This window comes from Oncorhynchus nerka, linkage group LG19 (assembly GCF_034236695.1).
Source record: "Oncorhynchus nerka isolate Pitt River linkage group LG19, Oner_Uvic_2.0, whole genome shotgun sequence".
Lineage (NCBI taxonomy): Eukaryota > Metazoa > Chordata > Actinopteri > Salmoniformes > Salmonidae > Oncorhynchus > Oncorhynchus nerka.
The window spans coordinates 39,131,288-39,153,176 of NC_088414.1; the positions used below are offsets into that span (position 1 = coordinate 39,131,288).

Consider the following 21,889-nt stretch of genomic DNA (forward strand, 5'->3'; position numbering starts at 1 on the left):
ACAACTTTGTGAGTATGCTTGGGGTTAATGTCCATTTGGAAGACCCATTTGTGACCAAGCTTTAACTTCCTGTTTGATGTCTTGAGATGTTGCTTCAATATATCCATATCAGTTTCCTTCTCATGTGGCTATCTATTTTGTGAAGTGCACCTGTCCCTCCTGCAGCAAAGCACGCCCACAACATGATGCTGCCACCCCCGTGCTTCACAGTTGGGATGGTGTTCTTCGGCTTACAAGCCTCCCCTTTTTCCTCCAAACATAACGATGGTCATTATGGCCAAACAGTTCTATTTTTGTTTCATCAGACTGGAGGACATTTCTCCAAAAAGTACAATTTTTGCCCCCATGTGCAGTTGCAAACTGTAGGCAGGCTTTTTTATGAGCGGCCTTTCGGGTTATGTCGATATAGGACTCGTTTTACTTCACAGGGTCCTTTGCTGTTGTTCTGGGATTGATTTGCAGCGTAACCTACATACCATACAAACGCTCCACACCGCGTGGCCGCGGCCACCCTAATCTGGTGGTCCCAGCGCGCACGACCCACGTGGAGTTCCAGGTCTCCGGTAGCCTCTGGAACTGCCGATCTGCGGCCAACAAGGCAGAGTTCATCTCAGCCTATGCCTCCCTCCAGTCCCTCGACTTCTTGGCACTGACGGAAACATGGATCACCACAGACAACACTGCTACTCCTACTGCTCTCTCTTCGTCTGCCCACGTGTTCTCGCACACCCCGAGAGCTTCTGGTCAGCGGGGTGGTGGCACCGGGATCCTCATCTCTCCCAAGTGGTCATTCTCTCTTTCTCCCCTTACCCATCTGTCTATCGCCTCCTTTGAATTCCATGCTGTCACAGTTACCAGCCCTTTCAAGCTTAACATCCTTATAATTTATCGCCCTCCAGGTTCCTCGGAGAGTTCATCAATGAGCTTGATGCCTTGATAAGCTCCTTTCCTGAGGACGGCTCACCTCTCACAGTTCTGGGCGACTTTAACCTCCCCACGTCTACCTTTGACTCATTCCTCTCTGCCTCCTTCTTTCCACTCCTCTCCTCTTTTGACCTCACCCTCTCACCTTCCCCCTACTCACAAGGCAGGAAATACGCTCGACCTCATCTTTACTAGATGCTGTTCTTCCACTAACCTCATTGCAACTCCCCTCCAAGTCTCCGACCACTACCTTGTATCCTTTTCCCTCTCGCTCTCATCCAACACTTCCCACACTGCCCCTACTCGGATGGTATCGCGCCGTCCCAACCTTCGCTCTCTCTCCCCCGCTACTCTCTCCTCTTCCATCCTATCATCTCTTCCCTCTGCTCAAACCTTCTCCAACCTATCTCCTGATTCTGCCTCCTCAACCCTCCTCTCCTCCCTTTCTGCATCCGTTGACTCTCTATGTCCCCTATCCTCCAGGCCGGCTCGGTCCTCCCCTCCCGCACCGTGGCTCGACGACTCATTGCGAGCTCACAGAACAGGGCTCCGGGCAGCCGAGCGGAAATGGAGGAAAACTCGCCTCCCTGCGGACCTGACATCCTTTCACTCCCTCCTCTCTACATTTTCCTCTTCTCTCTCTGCTGCTAAAGCCACTTTCTACCACTCTAAATTCCAAGCATCTGCCTCTAACCCTAGGAAGCTCTTTGCAACCTTCTCCTCCCTCCTGAATCCTCCCCCCCCCTCTTCCCTCTCTGCAGATGACTTCGTCAACCATTTTGAAAAGAAGGTCGACGACATCCGATCCTCGTTTGCTAAGTCAAACGACACCGCTGGTTCTGCTCACACTGCCCTACCCTGTGCTCTGACCTCTTTCTCCCCTCTCTCTCCAGATGAAATCTCGCGTCTTGTGACGGCCGGCCGCCCAACAACCTGCCCGCTTGACCCTATCCTCCTCTCTTCTCCAGACCATTTCCGGAGACCTTCTCCCTTACCTCACCTCGCTCATCAACTCATCCCTGACCGCTGGCTACGTCCCTTCCGTCTTCAAGAGAGCGAGAGTTGCACCCCTTCTGAAAAAACCTACCTCGATCCCTCCGATGTCAACAACTACAGACCAGTATCCCTTCTTTCTTTTCTCTCCAAAACTCTTGAACGTGCCGTCCTTGGCCAGCTCTCCCGCTATCTCTCTCAGAATGACCTTCTTGATCCAAATCAGTCAGGTTTCAAGACTAGTCATTCAACTGAGACTGCTCTTCTCTGTATCACGGAGGCGCTCCGCACTGCTAAAGCTAATTCTCTCTCCTCTGCTCTCATCCTTCTAGACCTATCGGCTGCCTTCGATACTGTGAACCATCAGATCCTCCTCTCCACCCTCTCCGAGTTGGGCATCTCCGGCGCGGCCCACGCTTGGATTGCGTCCTACCTGACAGGTCGCTCCTACCAGGTGGCGTGGCGAGAATCCGTCTCCACACCACGTGCTCTCACCACTGGTGTCCCCCAGGGCTCTGTTCTAGGCCCTCTCCTATTCTCGCTATACACCAAGTCACTTGGCTCTGTCATAACCTCACATGGTCTCTCCTATCATTGCTATGCAGACGACACACAATTAATCTTCTCCTTTCCCCCTTCTGATGACCAGGTGGCGAATCGCATCTCTGCATGTCTGGCAGACATATCAGTGTGGATGACGGATCACCACCTCAAGCTGAACCTCGGCAAGACGGAGCTGCTCTTCCTCCCGGGAAGGACTGCCCGTTCCATGATCTCGCCATCACGGTTGACAACTCCATTGTGTCCTCCTCCCAGAGCGCTAAGAACCTTGGCGTGATCCTGGACAACACCCTGTCGTTCTCAACTAACATCAAGGCGGTGGCCCGTTCCTGTAGGTTCATGCTCTACAACATCCGCAGAGTACGACCCTGCCTCACACAGGAAGCGGCGCAGGTCCTAATCCAGGCACTTGTCATCTCCCGTCTGGATTACTGCAACTCGCTGTTGGCTGGGCTCCCTGCCTGTGCCATTAAACCCCTACAACTCATCCAGAACGCCGCAGCCCGTCTGGTGTTCAACCTTCCCAAGTTCTCTCACGTCACCCCGCTCCTCCGCTCTCTCCACTGGCTTCCAGTTGAAGCTCGCATCCGCTACAAGACCATGGTGCTTGCCTATGGAGCTGTGAGGGGAACGGCACCTCAGTACCTCCAGGCTCTGATCAGGCCCTACACCCAAACAAGGGCACTGCGTTCATCCACCTCTGGCCTGCTCGCCTCCCTACCACTGAGGAAGTACAGTTCCCGCTCAGCCCAGTCAAAACTGTTCGCTGCTCTGGCCCCCCAATGGTGGAACAAACTCCCTCACGACGCCAGGACAGCGGAGTCAATCACCACCTTCCGGAGACACCTGAAACCCCACCTCTTTAAGGAATACCTAGGATAGGATAAAGTAATCCCTCTCACCCCCCCCCCCCCTTAAAAGATTTAGATGCACTACTGTTCCACTGGATGTCATAAGGTGAATGCACCAATTTGTAAGTCGCACTTTTCGCACTAAAGTACGTTCATCTCTAGGAGACAGAATTAATCTCCTTCCTGAGCGGTATGATGGCTGCGTGGTCCCAGGGTGTTTATGCTTGCATACTATTGTTTGTACAGATGAATGTGGTACCTTCAGGCATAGGCTGAACCAGACTTGTGGAGGACTACAATTTTTTTCTGAGGTCTTGGCTGATCTCTTTTGATTTTCCCATGATGTCAAGCAAAGAGGCACTGTGTTTGAAGGTAGGCCTTGAAATACAACCACAGGTACACCTCCAATTGACTTAAATTATGTCAATTAGTCTATCAGAAGCTTCTAAAGCCATGACATTATTTTCTGGAATTTTCCAAGCTGTATAAAGGCACAGTCAACTTAGTGTATTTAAACGTCTGACACACTGGAGTAGTGATACAGTGAATTATAAGTGAACTAATCTGATATAGTGAATTACACGTGAAATAATATGTCTGTAAACAGAAAAATGACTTGGATCAAATGCACAACGTAGATGTCATATCCGACTTGCCAAAACTATAGTTTGTTAACAATACATTTAAGGAGTGCTTGAAAAATGATTTTAAGTGACTCCAACCTAAGTGTATGTCAACTTCTGACTTCAACTGTATTACAGACTGGGTCAGAGAGAGTTTGAAATTGTCAGTGTAGACACTAGCCAGCTGGTTGGGGCATGCTTCAAGTACACATTCTGGTAATCTGTCTGGAGGGAGAGCTTTGTTTGCATCTCTGTGTGTGGAGTAAAGGTGATCTAGAGTTGTTTTATCTCTAGTTGCACAGGTGACATGCTGCTAGAAATGAGGTAAAGCAGATTAGAGATTTCCTGCATTAAAAACACTGGCCACTTGTAGTGCCACCTTTGGGTGACCATTTTCTTGTTTGCTTATACAGCTGGTTGAGTGCAGTCTTAGTGTCAGCATCAGTTTGTGATAGTAAATAGATAGCTACGAAACATATAGATGAAAACTGTCTCGGTAAATAGAATGTTCTACAGTTTTTCACAATACATTCTAACTCAGGCAAGCAGAACCTTGAGACTTTGTCAATATTAGATACTGCACTCCAGCTGCTGCCGCTGTAAAGCTGCAGAGACTATAGCATGAAGCTTGGTGGTGGTAGCATGATGCTGCCACCACCAAGCTTCACGGCGGGGATGGTGTTAGACGGGTAACAATATATACCTGGTTTTCTTTGCATTCAGGCCAAAGAGTTAAATTTTTGTCTCATCAGACTACAGAATCTTTTGCCTTATGCTCTTAGAGTCTTTCACATGCCTTTTTGCAAACTCCAGGCGTGCCGTCATGTGCCTTTTTCTCAGGAGTGACTTCTGTCTGGCCACTCTCCAATAAAGCCCAGATTGATGAAGTGCTGTAGAGACTGTTATCATTCTGGTTCTCCCATCTCAGCCAAGGAACTATGTAGTTCTGTCAGAGTGGTAATTGGGTCCTACTTGCCCGGTTGCTCAGTTTGGTTGGACAGACAGCTCTAGGCAAATTCTAGGTAGTTCCATATTTTTTCAATTTCCCAATAATCGAGACCACTAATGTCTTGGAAACGTTCAACACTAGAAACAGTTATTCAGATGACATTGATAGGATAGTCTTGAACGAATCTCGTTCAGTTTATTCTTCATTGATTGCACATTAGCCAATAGAACATAGTGGTTTATCCACACGCCGGTGTAGTCTCGTCAGGTATCCCGCACGCCAGTCTTTATTACGGCGCTCTCTCTTAAAGCGCTAACACAGGCCAGTGTGTGAAAGGGTTAACACAGGCCAGTGTGCAAAGGGTTAACACGGGCCAGTGTGTAAAGGGTTAACACAGGCCAGTGTGTAAAGCGTTAACAAGGGCCAGTGTGTAAAGCGTTAACATGGGCCAGTGTGTAAAGCGTTAACATGGGCCAGTGTGTAAAGGGTTAACACGGGTCAGTGTGTAAAGCCCTAATGCAGGCCAGTGTGTAAAGGGTTAACCTGGGCCAGTGTGTAAAGCGTTAACATGGGCCAGTGTGTAAAGGGTTAACACGGGTCAGTGTGTAAAGCCCTAATACAGGCCAGTGTGTAAAGGGTTAACCTGGGCCAGTGTGTAAAGGGTTAACCTGGGCCAGTGTGTAAAGGGTTAACCTGGGCCAGTGTGTAAAGCCCTAATACAGGCCAGTGTGTAAAGGGTTAACATGGGCCAGTGTGTAAAGGGTTAACCTGGGCCAGTGTGTAAAGCCCTAATACAGGCCAGTGTGTAAAGGGTTAACCTGGGCCAGTGTGTAAAGCCCTAATACAGTCCAGTGTGTAAAGGGTTAACCTGGGCCAGTGTGTAAAGGGTTAACCTGGGCCAGTGTGTAAAGGGTTAACATGGGCCAGTGTGTAAAGCCCTAATACAGGCCAGTTTGTAAAGGGTTAACATGGGCCAGTGTGTAAAGGGTTAACCTGGGCCAGTGTGTAAAGGGTTAACATGGGCCAGTGTGTAAAGGGTTAACATGGGCCAGTGTGTAAAGGGTTAACCTGGGCCAGTGTGTAAAGGGTTAACCTGGGCCAGTGTGTAAAGGGTTAACCTGGGCCAGTGTGTAAAGCCCTAATACAGGCCAGTGTGTAAAGCCCTAATGCAGGCCAGTGTGTAAAGGGTTAACCTGGGCCAGTGTGTAAAGGGTTAACATGGGCCAGTGTGTAAAGGGTTAACACGGGTCAGTGTGTAAAGCCCTAATACAGGCCAGTTTGTAAAGGGTTAACCTGGGCCAGTGTGTAAAGGGTTAACCCGGGCCAGTGTGTAAAGGGTTAACCTGGGCCAGTGTGTAAAGGGTTAACCTGGGCCAGTGTGTAAAGGGTTAACACGGGCCAGTGTGTAAAGGGTTAACCTGGGCCAGTGTGTAAAGCCCTAATACAGGCCAGTGTGTAAAGCCCTAATGCAGGCCAGTGTGTAAAGGGTTAACCTGGGCCAGTGTGTAAAGGGTTAACATGGGCCAGTGTGTAAAGGGTTAACACGGGTCAGTGTGTAAAGCCCTAATACAGGCCAGTTTGTAAAGGGTTAACCTGGGCCAGTTTGTAAAGGGTTAACCTGGGCCAGTGTGTAAAGGGTTAACACGGGCCAGTGTGTAAAGGGTTAACACGGGCCAGTGTGTAAAGGGTTAACCTGGGCCAGTGTGTAAAGGGTTAACCTGGGACAGTGTGTAAAGCCCTAATACAGGCCAGTGTGTAAAGGGTTAACCTGGGCCAGTGTGTAAAGGGTTAACCTGGGCCAGTGTGTAAAGGGTTAACCTGGGCCAGTGTGTAAAGCCCTAATACAGGACAGTGTGTAAAGGGTTAACCTGGGCCAGTGTGTAAAGGGTTAACCTGGGCCAGTGTGTAAAGGGTTAACACGGGCCAGTGTGTAAAGGGTTAACCTGGGCAAGTGTGTAAAGGGTTAACCTGGGCCAGTGTGTAAAGCCCTAATACAGGCCAGTGTGTAAAGGGTTAACACGGGCCAGTGTGTAAAGGGTTAACCTGGGCAAGTGTGTAAAGGGTTAACCTGGGCCAGTGTGTAAAGCCCTAATACAGGCCAGTGTGTAAAGGGTTAACATGGGCCAGTGTGTAAAGGGTTAACCTGGGCCAGTGTGTAAAGCCCTAATACAGGCCAGTGTGTAAAGGGTTAACCTGGGCCAGTGTGTAAAGGGTTAACCTGGGCCAGTGTGTAAAGGGTTAACCTGGGCCAGTGTGTAAAGGGTTAACATGGGCCAGTGTGTAACGCCCTAATACAGGCCAGTTTGTAAAGGGTTAACATGGGCCAGTGTGTAAAGGGTTAACCTGGGCCAGTGTGTAAAGGGTTAACATGGGCCAGTGTGTAAAGGGTTAACATGGGCCAGTGTGTAAAGGGTTAACCTGGGCCAGTGTGTAAAGGGTTAACCTGGGCCAGTGTGTAAAGGGTTAACCTGGGCCAGTGTGTAAAGCCCTAATACAGGCCAGTGTGTAAAGCCCTAATGCAGGCCAGTGTGTAAAGGGTTAACCTGGGCCAGTGTGTAAAGGGTTAACATGGGCCAGTGTGTAAAGGGTTAACACGGGTCAGTGTGTAAAGCCCTAATACAGGCCAGTTTGTAAAGGGTTAACCTGGGCCAGTGTGTAAAGGGTTAACCCGGGCCAGTGTGTAAAGGGTTAACCTGGGCCAGTGTGTAAAGGGTTAACCTGGGCCAGTGTGTAAAGGGTTAACACGGGCCAGTGTGTAAAGGGTTAACCTGGGCCAGTGTGTAAAGCCCTAATACAGGCCAGTGTGTAAAGCCCTAATGCAGGCCAGTGTGTAAAGGGTTAACCTGGGCCAGTGTGTAAAGGGTTAACATGGGCCAGTGTGTAAAGGGTTAACACGGGTCAGTGTGTAAAGCCCTAATACAGGCCAGTTTGTAAAGGGTTAACCTGGGCCAGTTTGTAAAGGGTTAACCTGGGCCAGTGTGTAAAGGGTTAACACGGGCCAGTGTGTAAAGGGTTAACACGGGCCAGTGTGTAAAGGGTTAACCTGGGCCAGTGTGTAAAGGGTTAACCTGGGCCAGTGTGTAAAGGGTTAACCTGGGCCAGTGTGTAAAGGGTTAACCTGGGCCAGTGTGTAAAGCCCTAATACAGGACAGTGTGTAAAGGGTTAACCTGGGCCAGTGTGTAAAGGGTTAACCTGGGCCAGTGTGTAAAGGGTTAACACGGGCCAGTGTGTAAAGGGTTAACCTGGGCAAGTGTGTAAAGGGTTAACCTGGGCCAGTGTGTAAAGCCCTAATACAGGCCAGTGTGTAAAGGGTTAACACGGGCCAGTGTGTAAAGGGTTAACCTGGGCAAGTGTGTAAAGGGTTAACCTGGGCCAGTGTGTAAAGCCCTAATACAGGCCAGTGCGTAAAGCCCTAATACAGGCCAGTATGTAAAGGGTTAACCTGGGCCAGTGTGTAAAGCCCTAATACAGGACAGTGTGTAAAGGGTTAACCTGGGCCAGTGTGTAAAGGGTTAACCTGGGCCAGTGTGTAAAGGGTTAACACGGGCCAGTGTGTAAAGGGTTAACCTGGGCCAGTGTGTAAAGGGTTAACCTGGGCCAGTGTGTAAAGCCCTAATACAGGCCAGTGCGTAAAGCCCTAATACAGGCCAGTGTGTAAAGGATCAAAAGTTGTGCACTTCACATGGGTCATAGAGTGCCATTTGTGACGTGAGCTACATAATGTATTGTACACGTCCTGATCCAGTATAGTTTAGTATGGAGGAAGAACTGTATAGAGAGAAGGGGGTAATTGACAGGGATGAAAAATATTCAATAGTTTGTTCACCGAATTTAAGCTCCTGTTGTGGATCACAGCAAACAGTGTATCCTACTCTGTGTGTGTGTCCTGGGGGAAATCACAGATAGAGCCGCTTTTTTCAGCAGACGGCTGACGACGGGGTAGTTAACATTAATATTCATACACACGGGAGCCAGATAGAGAGAGATCAGTATGGGACGATCATATCAAGAAAATAATCAGAATATCAAGACAATCATTTCAGTGGTATTTCAAAATACCCCGGGATAAGGCATATACGGTATATCACCCGCACGCACACCCACACACACACACACACACACACACACACACACACACACACACACACACGAGTTTAACACTCACGAAGGAGAAACATACACCCATAGTACTACCAATCAAGGATGGCTCCCCCTGCTGGACTATAGTGTAAATAGGGTACACTTTACAGTAAAATGGACATTACAATTTTACGATTTTCTACCGACTGGTGTGAGGAATATTATGTAGCCTCCCTTCAGCCATGCTAAAAGGAATGGACTGGTGTGAGGAATATTATGTAGCCTCCCTTCAGCCATGCTAAAAGGAATGGACTGGTGTGAGGAATATTATGTAGCCTCCCTTCAGCCATGGTAAAAGGAATGGACTGGTGTGAGGAATATGGTAGAACCTCCCTTCAGCCATGCTAAAAGGAATGGACTGGTGTGAGGAATATTATGTAGCCTCCCTTCAGCCATGCTAAAAGGAATGGACTGGTGTGAGGAATATTATGTAGCCTCCCTTCAGCCATGGTAAAAGGAATGGACTGGTGTGAGGAATATGGTAGAACCTCCCTTCAGCCATGCTAAAAGGAATGGACTGGTGTGAGGAATATTATGTAGCCTCCCTTCAGCCATGCTAAAAGGAATGGACTGGTGTGAGGAATATTATGTAGCCTCCCTTCAGCCATGCTAAAAGGAATGGACTGGTGTGAGGAATATAGTGGAACCTCCCTCCAGCCCTGCTAAAAGGAATGGACTGGTGTGAGGAATATTATGTAGCCTCCCTTCAGCCATGCTAAAAGGAATGGACTGGTGTGAGGAATATTATGTAGCCTCCCTTCAGCCATGCTAAAAGGAATGGACTGGTGTGAGGAATATTATGTAGCCTCCCTTCAGCCATGCTAAAAGGAATGGACTGGTGTGAGGAATATAGTGCCATGCTAAAACCTCCCTTCAGCCCTGCTAAAAGGAATGGACTGGTGTGAGGAATATGGTAGAACCTCCCTTCAGCCATGGTAAAAGGAATGTACTGGTGTGAGGAATATAGTAGAACCTCCCTCCAGCCCTGCTAAAAGGAATGGACTGGTGTGAGGAATATGGTAGAACCTCCCTTCAGCCATGGTAAAAGGAATGGACTGGTGTGAGGAATATAGTAGAACCTCCCTCCAGCCCTGCTAAAAGGAATGGACTGGTGTGAGGAATATAGTAGAACCTCCCTCCAGCCCTGCTAAAAGGAATGGACTGGTGTGAGGAATATGGTAGAACCTCCCTTCAGCCATGGTAAAAGGAATGGACTGGTGTGAGGAATATAGTAGAACCTCCCTCCAGCCCTGCTAAAAGGAATGGACTGGTGTGAGGAATATAGTAGAACCTCCCTCCAGCCCTGCTAAAAGGAATGGACTGGTGTGAGGAATATTATGTAGCCTCCCTTCAGCCATGCTAAAAGGAATGGACTGGTGTGAGGAATATAGTGGAACCTCCCTTCAGCCCTGCTAAAAGGAATGGACTGGTGTGAGGAATATGGTAGAACCTCCCTTCAGCCATGGTAAAAGGAATGTACTGGTGTGAGGAATATAGTAGAACCTCCCTCCAGCCCTGCTAAAAGGAATGGACTGGTGTGAGGAATATGGTAGAACCTCCCTTCAGCCATGGTAAAAGGAATGGACTGGTGTGAGGAATATAGTAGAACCTCCCTCCAGCCCTGCTAAAAGGAATGGACTGGTGTGAGGAATATAGTAGAACCTCCCTCCAGCCCTGCTAAAAGGAATGGACTGGTGTGAGGAATATGGTAGAACCTCCCTTCAGCCATGGTAAAAGGAATGGACTGGTGTGAGGAATATAGTAGAACCTCCCTCCAGCCCTGCTAAAAGGAATGGACTGGTGTGAGGAATATAGTAGAACCTCCCTCCAGCCCTGCTAAAAGGAATGGACTGGTGTGAGGAATATTATGTAGCCTCCCTTCAGCCATGCTAAAAGGAATGGACTGGTGTGAGGAATATAGTAGAACCTCCCTCCAGCCCTGCTAAAAGGAATGGACTGGTGTGAGGAATATGGTAGAACCTCCCTCCAACCCTGCTAAAAGGAATGGACTGGTGTGAGGAATATAGTAGAACCTCCCTCCAGCCCTGCTAAAAGGAATGGACTGGTGTGAGGAATATGGTAGAACCTCCCTTCAGCCATGGTAAAAGGAATGGACTGGTGTGAGGAATATAGTAGAACCTCCCTCCAGCCCTGCTAAAAGGAATGGACTGGTGTGAGGAATATAGTAGAACCTCCCTCCAGCCCTGCTAAAAGGAATGGACTGGTGTGAGGAATATTATGTAGCCTCCCTTCAGCCATGCTAAAAGGAATGGAATGGTGTGAGGAATATTATGTAGCCTCCCTTCAGCCATGCTAAAAGGAATAGACTGGTGTGAGGAATATTATGTAGCCTCCCTTCAGCCATGCTAAAAGGAATGGACTGGTGTGAGGAATATTATGTAGCCTCCCTTCAGCCATGCTAAAAGGAATGGACTGGTGTGAGGAATATTATGTAGCCTCCCTTCAGCCATGCTAAAAGGAATGGAATGGTGTGAGGAATATTATGTAGCCTCCCTTCAGCCATGCTAAAAGGAATGGACTGGTGTGAGGAATATGGTAGAACCTCCCTTCAGCCATGCTAAAAGGAATGGACTGGTGTGAGGAATATTATGTAGCCTCCCTTCAGCCATGCTAAAAGGAATGGAATGGTGTGAGGAATATTATGTAGCCTCCCTTCAGCCATGCTAAAAGGAATGGAATGGTGTGAGGAATATTATGTAGCCTCCCTTCAGCCATGCTAAAAGGAATGGAATGGTGTGAGGAATATTATGTAGCCTCCTTCAGCCATGCTAAAAGGAATGGACTGGTGTGAGGAATATTATGTAGCCTCCCTTCAGCCATGCTAAAAGGAATGGAATGGTGTGAGGAATATTATGTAGCCTCCCTTCAGCCATGCTAAAAGGAATGGACTGGTGTGAGGAATATTATGTAGCCTCCCTTCAGCCATGCTAAAAGGAATGGAATGGTGTGAGGAATATTATGTAGCCTCCCTTCAGCCATGCTAAAAGGAATGGACTGGTGTGAGGAATATTATGTAGCCTCCCTTCAGCCATGCTAAAAGGAATGGACTGGTGTGAGGAATATTATGTAGCCTCCCTTCAGCCATGCTAAAAGGAATGGACTGGTGTGAGGAATATTATGTAGCCTCCCTTCAGCCATGCTAAAAGGAATGGAATGGTGTGAGGAATATTATGTAGCCTCCCTTCAGCCATGCTAAAAGGAATGGACTGGTGTGAGGAATATGGTAGAACCTCCCTTCAGCCATGCTAAAAGGAATGGACTGGTGTGAGGAATATTATGTAGCCTCCCTTCAGCCATGCTAAAAGGAATGGAATGGTGTGAGGAATATTATGTAGCCTCCTTCAGCCATGCTAAAAGGAATGGAATGGTGTGAGGAATATTATGTAGCCTCCCTTCAGCCATGCTAAAAGGAATGGAATGGTGTGAGGAATATTATGTAGCCTCCTTCAGCCATGCTAAAAGGAATGGACTGGTGTGAGGAATATTATGTAGCCTCCCTTCAGCCATGCTAAAAGGAATGGAATGGTGTGAGGAATATTATGTAGCCTCCCTTCAGCCATGCTAAAAGGAATGGACTGGTGTGAGGAATATTATGTAGCCTCCCTTCAGCCATGCTAAAAGGAATGGACTGGTGTGAGGAATATGGTAGAACCTCCCTTCAGCCATGCTAAAAGGAATGGACTGGTGTGAGGAATATTATGTAGCCTCCTTCAGCCATGCTAAAAGGAATGGAATGGTGTGAGGAATATTATGTAGCCTCCCTTCAGCCATGCTAAAAGGAATGGAATGGTGTGAGGAATATTATGTAGCCTCCCTTCAGCCATGCTAAAAGGAATGGAATGGTGTGAGGAATATTATGTAGCCTCCCTTCAGCCATGCTAAAAGGAATGGACTGGTGTGAGGAATATGGTAGAACCTCCCTTCAGCCATGCTAAAAGGAATGGACTGGTGTGAGGAATATTATGTAGCCTCCCTTCAGCCATGCTAAAAGGAATGGACTGGTGTGAGGAATATTATGTAGCCTCCCTTCAGCCATGCTAAAAGGAATGGAATGGTGTGAGGAATATTATGTAGCCTCCCTTCAGCCATGCTAAAAGGAATGGAATGGTGTGAGGGGAGGCAGTAGAAGTAGAAGCAGCAGAAAATACATTGCAGTACATTGTGATGGAACTCACCTCTGGGCTGGTTGTGAGGGGAGGCAGTAGAAGCAGGCAGCAGAAAATACATTGCAGTACATTGTGATGGAACTCACCTCTGGGCTGGTTGTGAGGGGAGGCAGTAGAAGCAGGCAGTAGAAAATACATTCCAGTACATTGTGATGGAACTCACCTCTGGGCTGGTTGTGAGGGGAGGCAGTAGAAGTAGAAGCAGCAGAAAATACATTGCAGTACATTGTGATGGAACTCACCTCTGGGCTGGTTGTGAGGGGAGGCAGTAGAAGTAGAAGCAGCAGCGTGACTAACGGCAGAGACCTGGTTCTGAAGGGTCCTTCTCTGGCCTGGAGAGGACACTACAGAGAACACAGGTAACAGGTTAAGACAAGATAGGGACTGGTTTATAAGAGTGTGGACAGACCAAGCCGTAGTTGCAAAGGTAAAATGTGTCTCAACACTGGTCCTACAAAGACAAGACAGACAGGTACTTTGTCTACACAGAGAGGTAAGGTTAAATGCTTTTTCTCACCAACTGTGTTGGGATCTTTTCGTCTGAATTCCTAAAAAATACAGATTCCCATATTGACCGCACTAAAACGTTCAAACCAAATCCAATGTGTTTTCCCCAGTCATTCTCACTGGCAATATGTTGTTCTATGTGGCTAGAGAGGGTGTTTCCCCCAGTCATTCTCACTGGCAATATGTTGTTCTAAGTGGCTAGAGAGGACGCAGTACAAGGGTAGGCTATTCATCCTACAGGGTTTTCATGAAAGGAGCTTGGGTGCGTTTCATTTAGTTGCACCCCAATTAATAAGACAGGAAATGCCAAACTGGTACCTGTTCTTATTCGTACATGCCGACCATCATGATGCTCGCTGCCTACAGATCTTTCTATCTGACTACAGAGGTGCAGTCCAGACAGAGTAGGTCTATTTCAGGAACATTTCTGAATGGACATAGACAATTAGCAAACTCATACGCACACCCACCTAATAGGACCCATCAATAAAAGCCACTTGCTGCTAATCTCACCCATAAACATAGGCAAATCACATTTCTCCTGTATCAAAACCATATTAAAAACCTGGCCTTAGCTTCAAATCCTTTCTGTAGGATATCAAAAACTAGTCTACATTGTATGATAATGCTAAATAAATGGAGTCTATACATATCATGTAAAATGTAGAGGAACGTTTTAAAAAGGAGGCGCACTGTAGAGACAGCTGTGATATAGGCTATATGAAGATTAAATCAAACATAGAAAGACATGCATGCAGCCTGTCCACAGTCTAATGATCAGCCTGTCCACAGTCTAATGATCAGCCTGTCCACAGTCTAATGATCAGCCTGTCCATAGCCTAATGATCAGCCTGTCCATAGTCTAATGATCAGCCTGCCCATAGCCTAATGATCAGCCTGTCCATAGCCTAATGATCAGCCTGTCCATAGTCTAATGATCAGCCTGTCCATAGTCTAATGATCAGCCTGTCCATAGCCTAATGATCAGCCTGTCCATAGTCTAATGATCAGCCTGCCCATAGCCTAATGATCAGCCTGTCCACAGTCTAATGATCAGCCTGTCCATAGTCTAATGATCAGCCTGTCCACAGTCTAATGATCAGCCTGTCCATAGTCTAATGATCAGCCTGTCCACAGTCTAGTGATCAGCCTGTCCACAGTCTAGTGATCAGCCTGTCCACAGCCTAATGATCAGCCTGTCCACAGTCTAATGATCAGCCTGTCCATAGTCTAATGATCAGCCTGTCCACAGTCTAATGATCAGCCTGTCCATAGTCTAATGATCAGCCTGTCCACAGTCTAATGATCAGCCTGCCCATAGTCTAGTGATCAGCCTGTCCACAGTCTAATGATTAGCCAGTTAATAGCCTAATGATCAGCCAGTCCATAGCCTAATGATCAGCCAGTTAATAGTCTAATGATCAGCCTGTCCACAGCCTAATGATCAGCCTGTCCACAGTCTAATGATCAGCCAGTTAATAGTCTAGTGATCAGCCTGTCCACAGCCTAATGATCAGCCTGTCCACAGTCTAATGATCAGCCAGTCCACAGTCTAATGATCAGCCTGTCCATAGTCTAATGATCAGCCTGTCCACAGTCTAGTGATCAGCCTGTCCACAGTCTAATGATCAGCCTGTCCACAGTCTAATGATCAGCCTGCCCATAGTCTAGTGATCAGCCTGTCCACAGTCTAATGATTAGCCAGTTAATAGCCTAATGATCAGCCAGTCCATAGCCTAATGATCAGCCAGTTAATAGTCTAATGATCAGCCTGTCCACAGCCTAATGATCAGCCTGTCCACAGCCTAATGATCAGCCTGTCCACAGTCTAATGATCAGCCTGTCCATAGTCTAATGATCAGCCTGTCCACAGTCTAATGATCAGCCAGTTAATAGTCTAATGATCAGCCTGTCCACAGTCCACAGCCTGTCCAATGATCAGCCAGTTAATAGTCCATCAGCCTGTCCACAGCCTAATGATCAGCCTGTCCACAGTCTAATGATCAGCCAGTCCACAGTCTAATGATTAGCCATTAGCCTGTCCATAGCCTAATGATCAGCCAGTCCATAGCCTAATGATCAGCCTGTCCATAGTCTAATGATCAGCCTGTCCACAGTCTAATGATCAGCCTGTCCATAGTCTAATGATCAACCTGTCCATAGTCTAATGATCAGCCAGTTAATAGTCTAATGATCAGCCTGTCCACAGCCTAATGATCAGCCTGTCCACAGTCTAATGATTAGCCATATCCTGTCCATAGTCTAATGATCAGCCTGTCCATAGTCTAATGATCAGCCTATCCATAGCCTAATGATCAGCCTGTCCATAGCCTAATGATCAGCCTGTCCATAGCCTAATGATCAGCCTGCCCATGGCCTAATGATCAACCTGTCCATAGCCTAATGATCAGCCTGTCCATAGCCTAATGATCAACCTGACCATAGCCTAATGATCCGCCTGTCCATAGCCTAATGATCAGCCTGTCCACAGCCTAATGATCAGCCTGTCCACAGTCTAATGATCAGCCAGTCCACAGTCTAATGATTAGCCATTAGCCTGTCCATAGTCTAATGATCAACCTGTCCATAGCCTAATGATCAACCTGTCCATAGCCTAATGATCAGCCAGTCCATAGCCTAATGATCAGCCTGTACATAGTCTAATGATCAGCCTGTCCACAGTCTAATGATCAGCCAGTTAATAGTCTAATGATCAGCCTGTCCATGGTCTAATGATCAGCCTGTCCACAGTCGAATGATCAGCCAGTTAATAGTCTAATGATCAGCCTGCCCATAGTCTAATTATCAGCCTGTCCATAGTCTAATGATCAGCCTGTCCATAGCCTAATGATCAGCCAGTCCATAGCCTAATGATCAGCCTGTCCATAGTCTAATGATCAACCTGTCCATAGTCTAATGATTAGCCATTAGCCTGTCCATAGCCTAATGATCAGCCAGTCCATAGCCTAATGATCAGCCTGTCCATAGTCTAATGATCAGCCTGTCCACAGTCTAATGATCAGCCTGTCCATAGTCTAATGATCAACCTGTCCATAGTCTAATGATCAGGCTGTCCACAGTCTAATGATCAGCCTGTCCATGGTCTAATGATCAGCCTGTCCACAGTCTAATGATCAGCCAGTTAATAGTCTAATGATCAGCCTGTCCACAGCCTAATGATCAGCCTGTCCACAGTCTAATGATTAGCCATATCCTGTCCATAGTCTAATGATCAGCCTGTCCATAGTCTAATGATCAGCCTATCCATAGCCTAATGATCAGCCTGTCCATAGCCTAATGATCAGCCTGTCCATAGCCTAATGATCAGCCTGCCCATGGCCTAATGATCAACCTGTCCATAGCCTAATGATCAGCCTGTCCATAGCCTAATGATCAACCTGACCATAGCCTAATGATCCGCCTGTCCATAGCCTAATGATCAGCCTGTCCACAGCCTAATGATCAGCCTGTCCACAGTCTAATGATCAGCCAGTCCACAGTCTAATGATTAGCCATTAGCCTGTCCATAGTCTAATGATCAACCTGTCCACAGTCTAATGATCAGCCTGTCCACAGTCTAATGATCAGCCAGTCCACAGTCTAATGATTAGCCATTAGCCTGTCCATAGTCTAATGATCAACCTGCCCATAGCCTAATGATCAACCTGTCCACAGTCTAATGATCAGCCTGTCCACAGTCTAATGATCAGCCTGTCCATAGTCTAGTGATCAGCCTGTCCACAGTCTAATGATCAGCCAGTTAATAGTCTAATGATCAGCCTGTCCACAGTCGAATGATCAGCCAGTTAATAGTCTAATGATCAGCCTGCCCATAGTCTAATTATCAGCCTGTCCATAGTCTAATGATCAGCCTGTCCATAGTCTAGTGATCAGCCTGTCCACAGTCTAATGATCAGCCAGTTAATAGTCTAATGATCAGCCTGCCCATAGTCTAGTGATCAGCCTGTCCACAGCCTAATGATCAGCCTGTCCACAGTCTAATGATTAGCCATATCCTGTCCATAGTCTAATGATCAGCCTGCCCATAGTCTAGTGATCAGCCTGTCCAGAGCCTAATGATCAGCCTGTCCACAGTCTAATGATTAGCCATATCCTGTCCATAGTCTAATGATCAGCCTGTCCATAGCCTAATGATCAGCCTGTCCATAGTCTAATGATCAGCCTGTCCATAGTCTAATGATCAACCTGTCCATAGTCTAATGATCAACCTGTCCATAGTCTAATGATCAACCTGCCCATAGCCTAATGATCAGCCTGTCCATAGTCTAATGATCAGCCTGCCCATAGCCTAATGATCAGCCTGTCCACAGTCTAATGATCAGCCTGTCCATAGTCTAATGATCAGCCTGCCCATAGCCTAATGATCAGCCTGTCCATAGTCTAATGATCAGCCTGCCCATAGCCTAATGATCAGCCTGTCCACAGTCTAATGATCAGCCTGTCCATAGTCTAATGATCAGCCTGTCCACAGTCTAGTGATCAGCCTGTCCACAGTCTAATGATCAGCCTGTCCACAGTCTAATGATCAGCCTGCCCATAGTCTAGTGATCAGCCTGTCCACAGTCTAATGATTAGCCAGTTAATAGCCTAATGATCAGCCAGTCCATAGCCTAATGATCAGCCAGTTAATAGTCTAATGATCAGCCTGTCCACAGCCTAATGATCAGCCTGTCCACAGCCTAATGATCAGCCTGTCCACAGTCTAATGATCAGCCTGTCCATAGTCTAATGATCAGCCTGTCCACAGTCTAATGATCAGCCTGTCCATAGTCTAATGATCAGCCTGTCCACAGTCTAATGATCAGCCTGCCCATAGTCTAGTGATCAGCCTGTCCACAGTCTAATGATTAGCCAGTTAATAGCCTAATGATCAGCCAGTCCATAGCCTAATGATCAGCCAGTTAATAGTCTAATGATCAGCCTGTCCACAGCCTAATGATCAGCCTGTCCACAGTCTAATGATCAGCCAGTTAATAGTCTAGTGAACAGCCTGTCCACAGCCTAATGATCAGCCTGTCCACAGTCTAATGATCAGCCAGTCCACAGTCTAATGATTAGCCATTAGCCTGTCCATAGCCTAATGATCAGCCAGTCCATAGCCTAATGATCAGCCTGTCCATAGTCTAATGATCAGCCTGTCCACAGTCTAATGATCAGCCTGTCCATAGTCTAATGATCAACCTGTCCATAGTCTAATGATCAGGCTGTCCACAGTCTAATGATCAGCCTGTCCATGGTCTAATGATCAGCCTGTCCACAGTCTAATGATCAGCCAGTTAATAGTCTAATGATCAGCCTGTCCACAGCCTAATGATCAGCCTGTCCACAGTCTAATGATTAGCCATATCCTGTCCATAGTCTAATGATCAGCCTGTCCATAGTCTAATGATCAGCCTATCCATAGCCTAATGATCAGCCTGTCCATAGCCTAATGATCAGCCTGCCCATGGCCTAATGATCAACCTGTCCATAGCCTAATGATCAGCCTGTCCATAGCCTAATGATCAACCTGACCATAGCCTAATGATCCGCCTGTCCATAGCCTAATGATCAGCCTGTCCACAGCCTAATGATCAGCCTGTCCACAGTCTAATGATCAGCCAGTCCACAGTCTAATGATTAGCCATTAGCCTGTCCATAGTCTAATGATCAACCTGTCCATAGCCTAATGATCAACCTGTCCATAGCCTAATGATCAGCAGGTCCATAGCCTAATGATCAGCCTGTCCATAGTCTAATGATCAGCCTGTCCACAGTCTAATGATCAGCCAGTTAATAGTCTAATGATCAGCCTGTCCATGGTCTAATGATCAGCCTGTCCACAGTCGAATGATCAGCCAGTTAATAGTCTAATGATCAGCCTGTCCATAGTCTAATGATCAGCCTGTCCATAGTCTAATGATCAGCCTGTCCATAGTCTAGTGATCAGCCTGTCCACAGTCTAATGATCAGCCAGTTAATAGTCTAATGATCAGCCTGCCCATAGTCTAGTGATCAGCCTGTCCACAGCCTAATGATCAGCCTGTCCACAGTCTAATGATTAGCCATATCCTGTCCATAGTCTAATGATCAGCCTGCCCATAGTCTAGTGATCAGCCTGTCCACAGCCTAATGATCAGCCTGTCCACAGTCTAATGATTAGCCATATCCTGTCCATAGTCTAATGATCAGCTTGTCCATAGCCTAATGATCAACCTGTCCATAGTCTAATGATCAACCTGTCCATAGTCTAATGATCAACCTGTCCATAGCCTAATGATCAACCTGTCCATAGTCTAATGATCAACCTGTCCATAGCCTAATGATCAACCTGTCCATAGTCTAATGATCAACCTGTCCATAGTCTAATGATCAACCTGTCCATAGCCTAATGATCAACCTGTCCATAGCCTAATGATCAACCTGTCCATAGCCTAATGATTCGCCTGTCCATAGCCTAATGATCAACCTGTCCATAGCCTAATGATCAACCTGTCCATAGTCTAATGATCAACCTGTCCATAGCCTAATGATCAACCTGTCCATAGCCTAATGATCAACCTGTCCATAGCCTAATGATCCGCCTGTCCATAGCCTAATGATCAACCTGTCCATAGTCTAATGATCAACCTGTCCATAGCCTAATGATCAACCTGTCCATAGTCTAATGATCAACCTGTCCATAGCCTAATGATCAACCTGTCCATAGCCTAATGATCAACCTGTCCACAGCCTAATGATCAGCCAGTCCACAGTCTAATGATTAGCCATTAGCCTGCCCATAGCCTAATGATCAACCTGTCCATGGCCTAATGATCAGCCTGTCCATAGCCTAATGATCAACCTGTCCATAGCCTAATGATCAACCTGTCCACAGCCTAATGATCAACCTGTCCATAGCCTAATGATCAACCTGTCCATAGCCTAATGAACAACCTGTCCATATCCTAATGATCAACCTGTCCATAGCCAAATGATCAACCTGTCCATAGTCTAATGATCAACCTGTCCATAGTCTAATGATCAGCCTGTCCATAGCCTAATGATCAACCTGTCCATAGCCTAATGATCAACCTGTCCATAGCCTAATGATCAACCTGTCCATAGCATAGCCTAATGATCAACCTGTCCATAGCCTAATGATCAACCTGTCCATAGCCTAATGATCAACCTGTCCAAAGCCTAATGATCAACCTGTCCATAGCCGAATGATCAACCTGTCCATAGCCTAATGATCAACCTGTCCATAGCCTAATGATCAACCTGTCCACAGTCTAATGATCAGCCAGTTAATAGTCTAGTGATCAGCCTGTCCACAGCCTAATGATCAGCCTGTCCACAGCCTAATGATCAGCCTGTCCACAGTCTAATGATCAGCCAGTCCACAGTCTAATGATTAGCCATTAGCCTGTCCATAGCCTAATGATCAGCCAGTTAATAGTCTAATGATCAGCCTGTCCACAGCCTAATGATCAGCCTGTCCACAGTCTAATGATTAGCCATATCCTGTCCATAGTCTAATGATCAGCCTGCCCATAGTCTAGTGATCAGCCTGTCCACAGCCTAATGATCAGCCTGTCCACAGTCTAATGATTAGCCATATCCTGTCCATAGTCTAATGATCAGCCTGTCCATAGCCTAATGATCAGCCTGTCCACAGTCTAATGATCAGCCTGTCCATAGTCTAATGATCAACCTGTCCATAGTCTAATGATCAACCTGTCCATAGCCTAATGATCAACCTGTCCATAGTCTAATGATCAACCTGTCCATAGCCTAATGATCAACCTGTCCATAGTCTAATGATCAACCTGTCCATAGTCTAATGATCAACCTGTCCATAGCCTAATGATCAACCTGTCCATAGCCTAATGATCAACCTGTCCATAGCCTAATGATTCGCCTGTCCATAGCCTAATGATCAACCTGTCCATAGCCTAATGATCAACCTGTCCATAGTCTAATGATCAACCTGTCCATAGCCTAATGATCAACCTGTCCATAGCCTAATGATCAACCTGTCCATAGCCTAATGATCCGCCTGTCCATAGCCTAATGATCAACCTGTCCATAGTCTAATGATCAACCTGTCCATAGCCTAATGATCAACCTGTCCATAGTCTAATGATCAACCTGTCCATAGCCTAATGATC

The 21,889-nt window shown here is 46.9% G+C and overlaps 1 protein-coding gene across 3 annotated transcripts in view; it reads right to left on the reverse strand.

Annotated features, from left to right (window-relative positions):
* Positions 1 to 21,889, reverse strand: part of LOC115117165 (replication protein A 70 kDa DNA-binding subunit-like) — a 94,172-nt gene that overhangs the window by 65,619 nt on the left and 6,664 nt on the right. For all 3 annotated transcript variants that reach the window (XM_065004933.1, XM_065004934.1, XM_065004932.1), the window contains exon 2: positions 13,472 to 13,573. In XM_065004933.1, the coding sequence (XP_064861005.1) occupies positions 13,472 to 13,573 (102 nt within the window). The remainder of the gene's footprint in view (positions 1 to 13,471; positions 13,574 to 21,889) is intronic.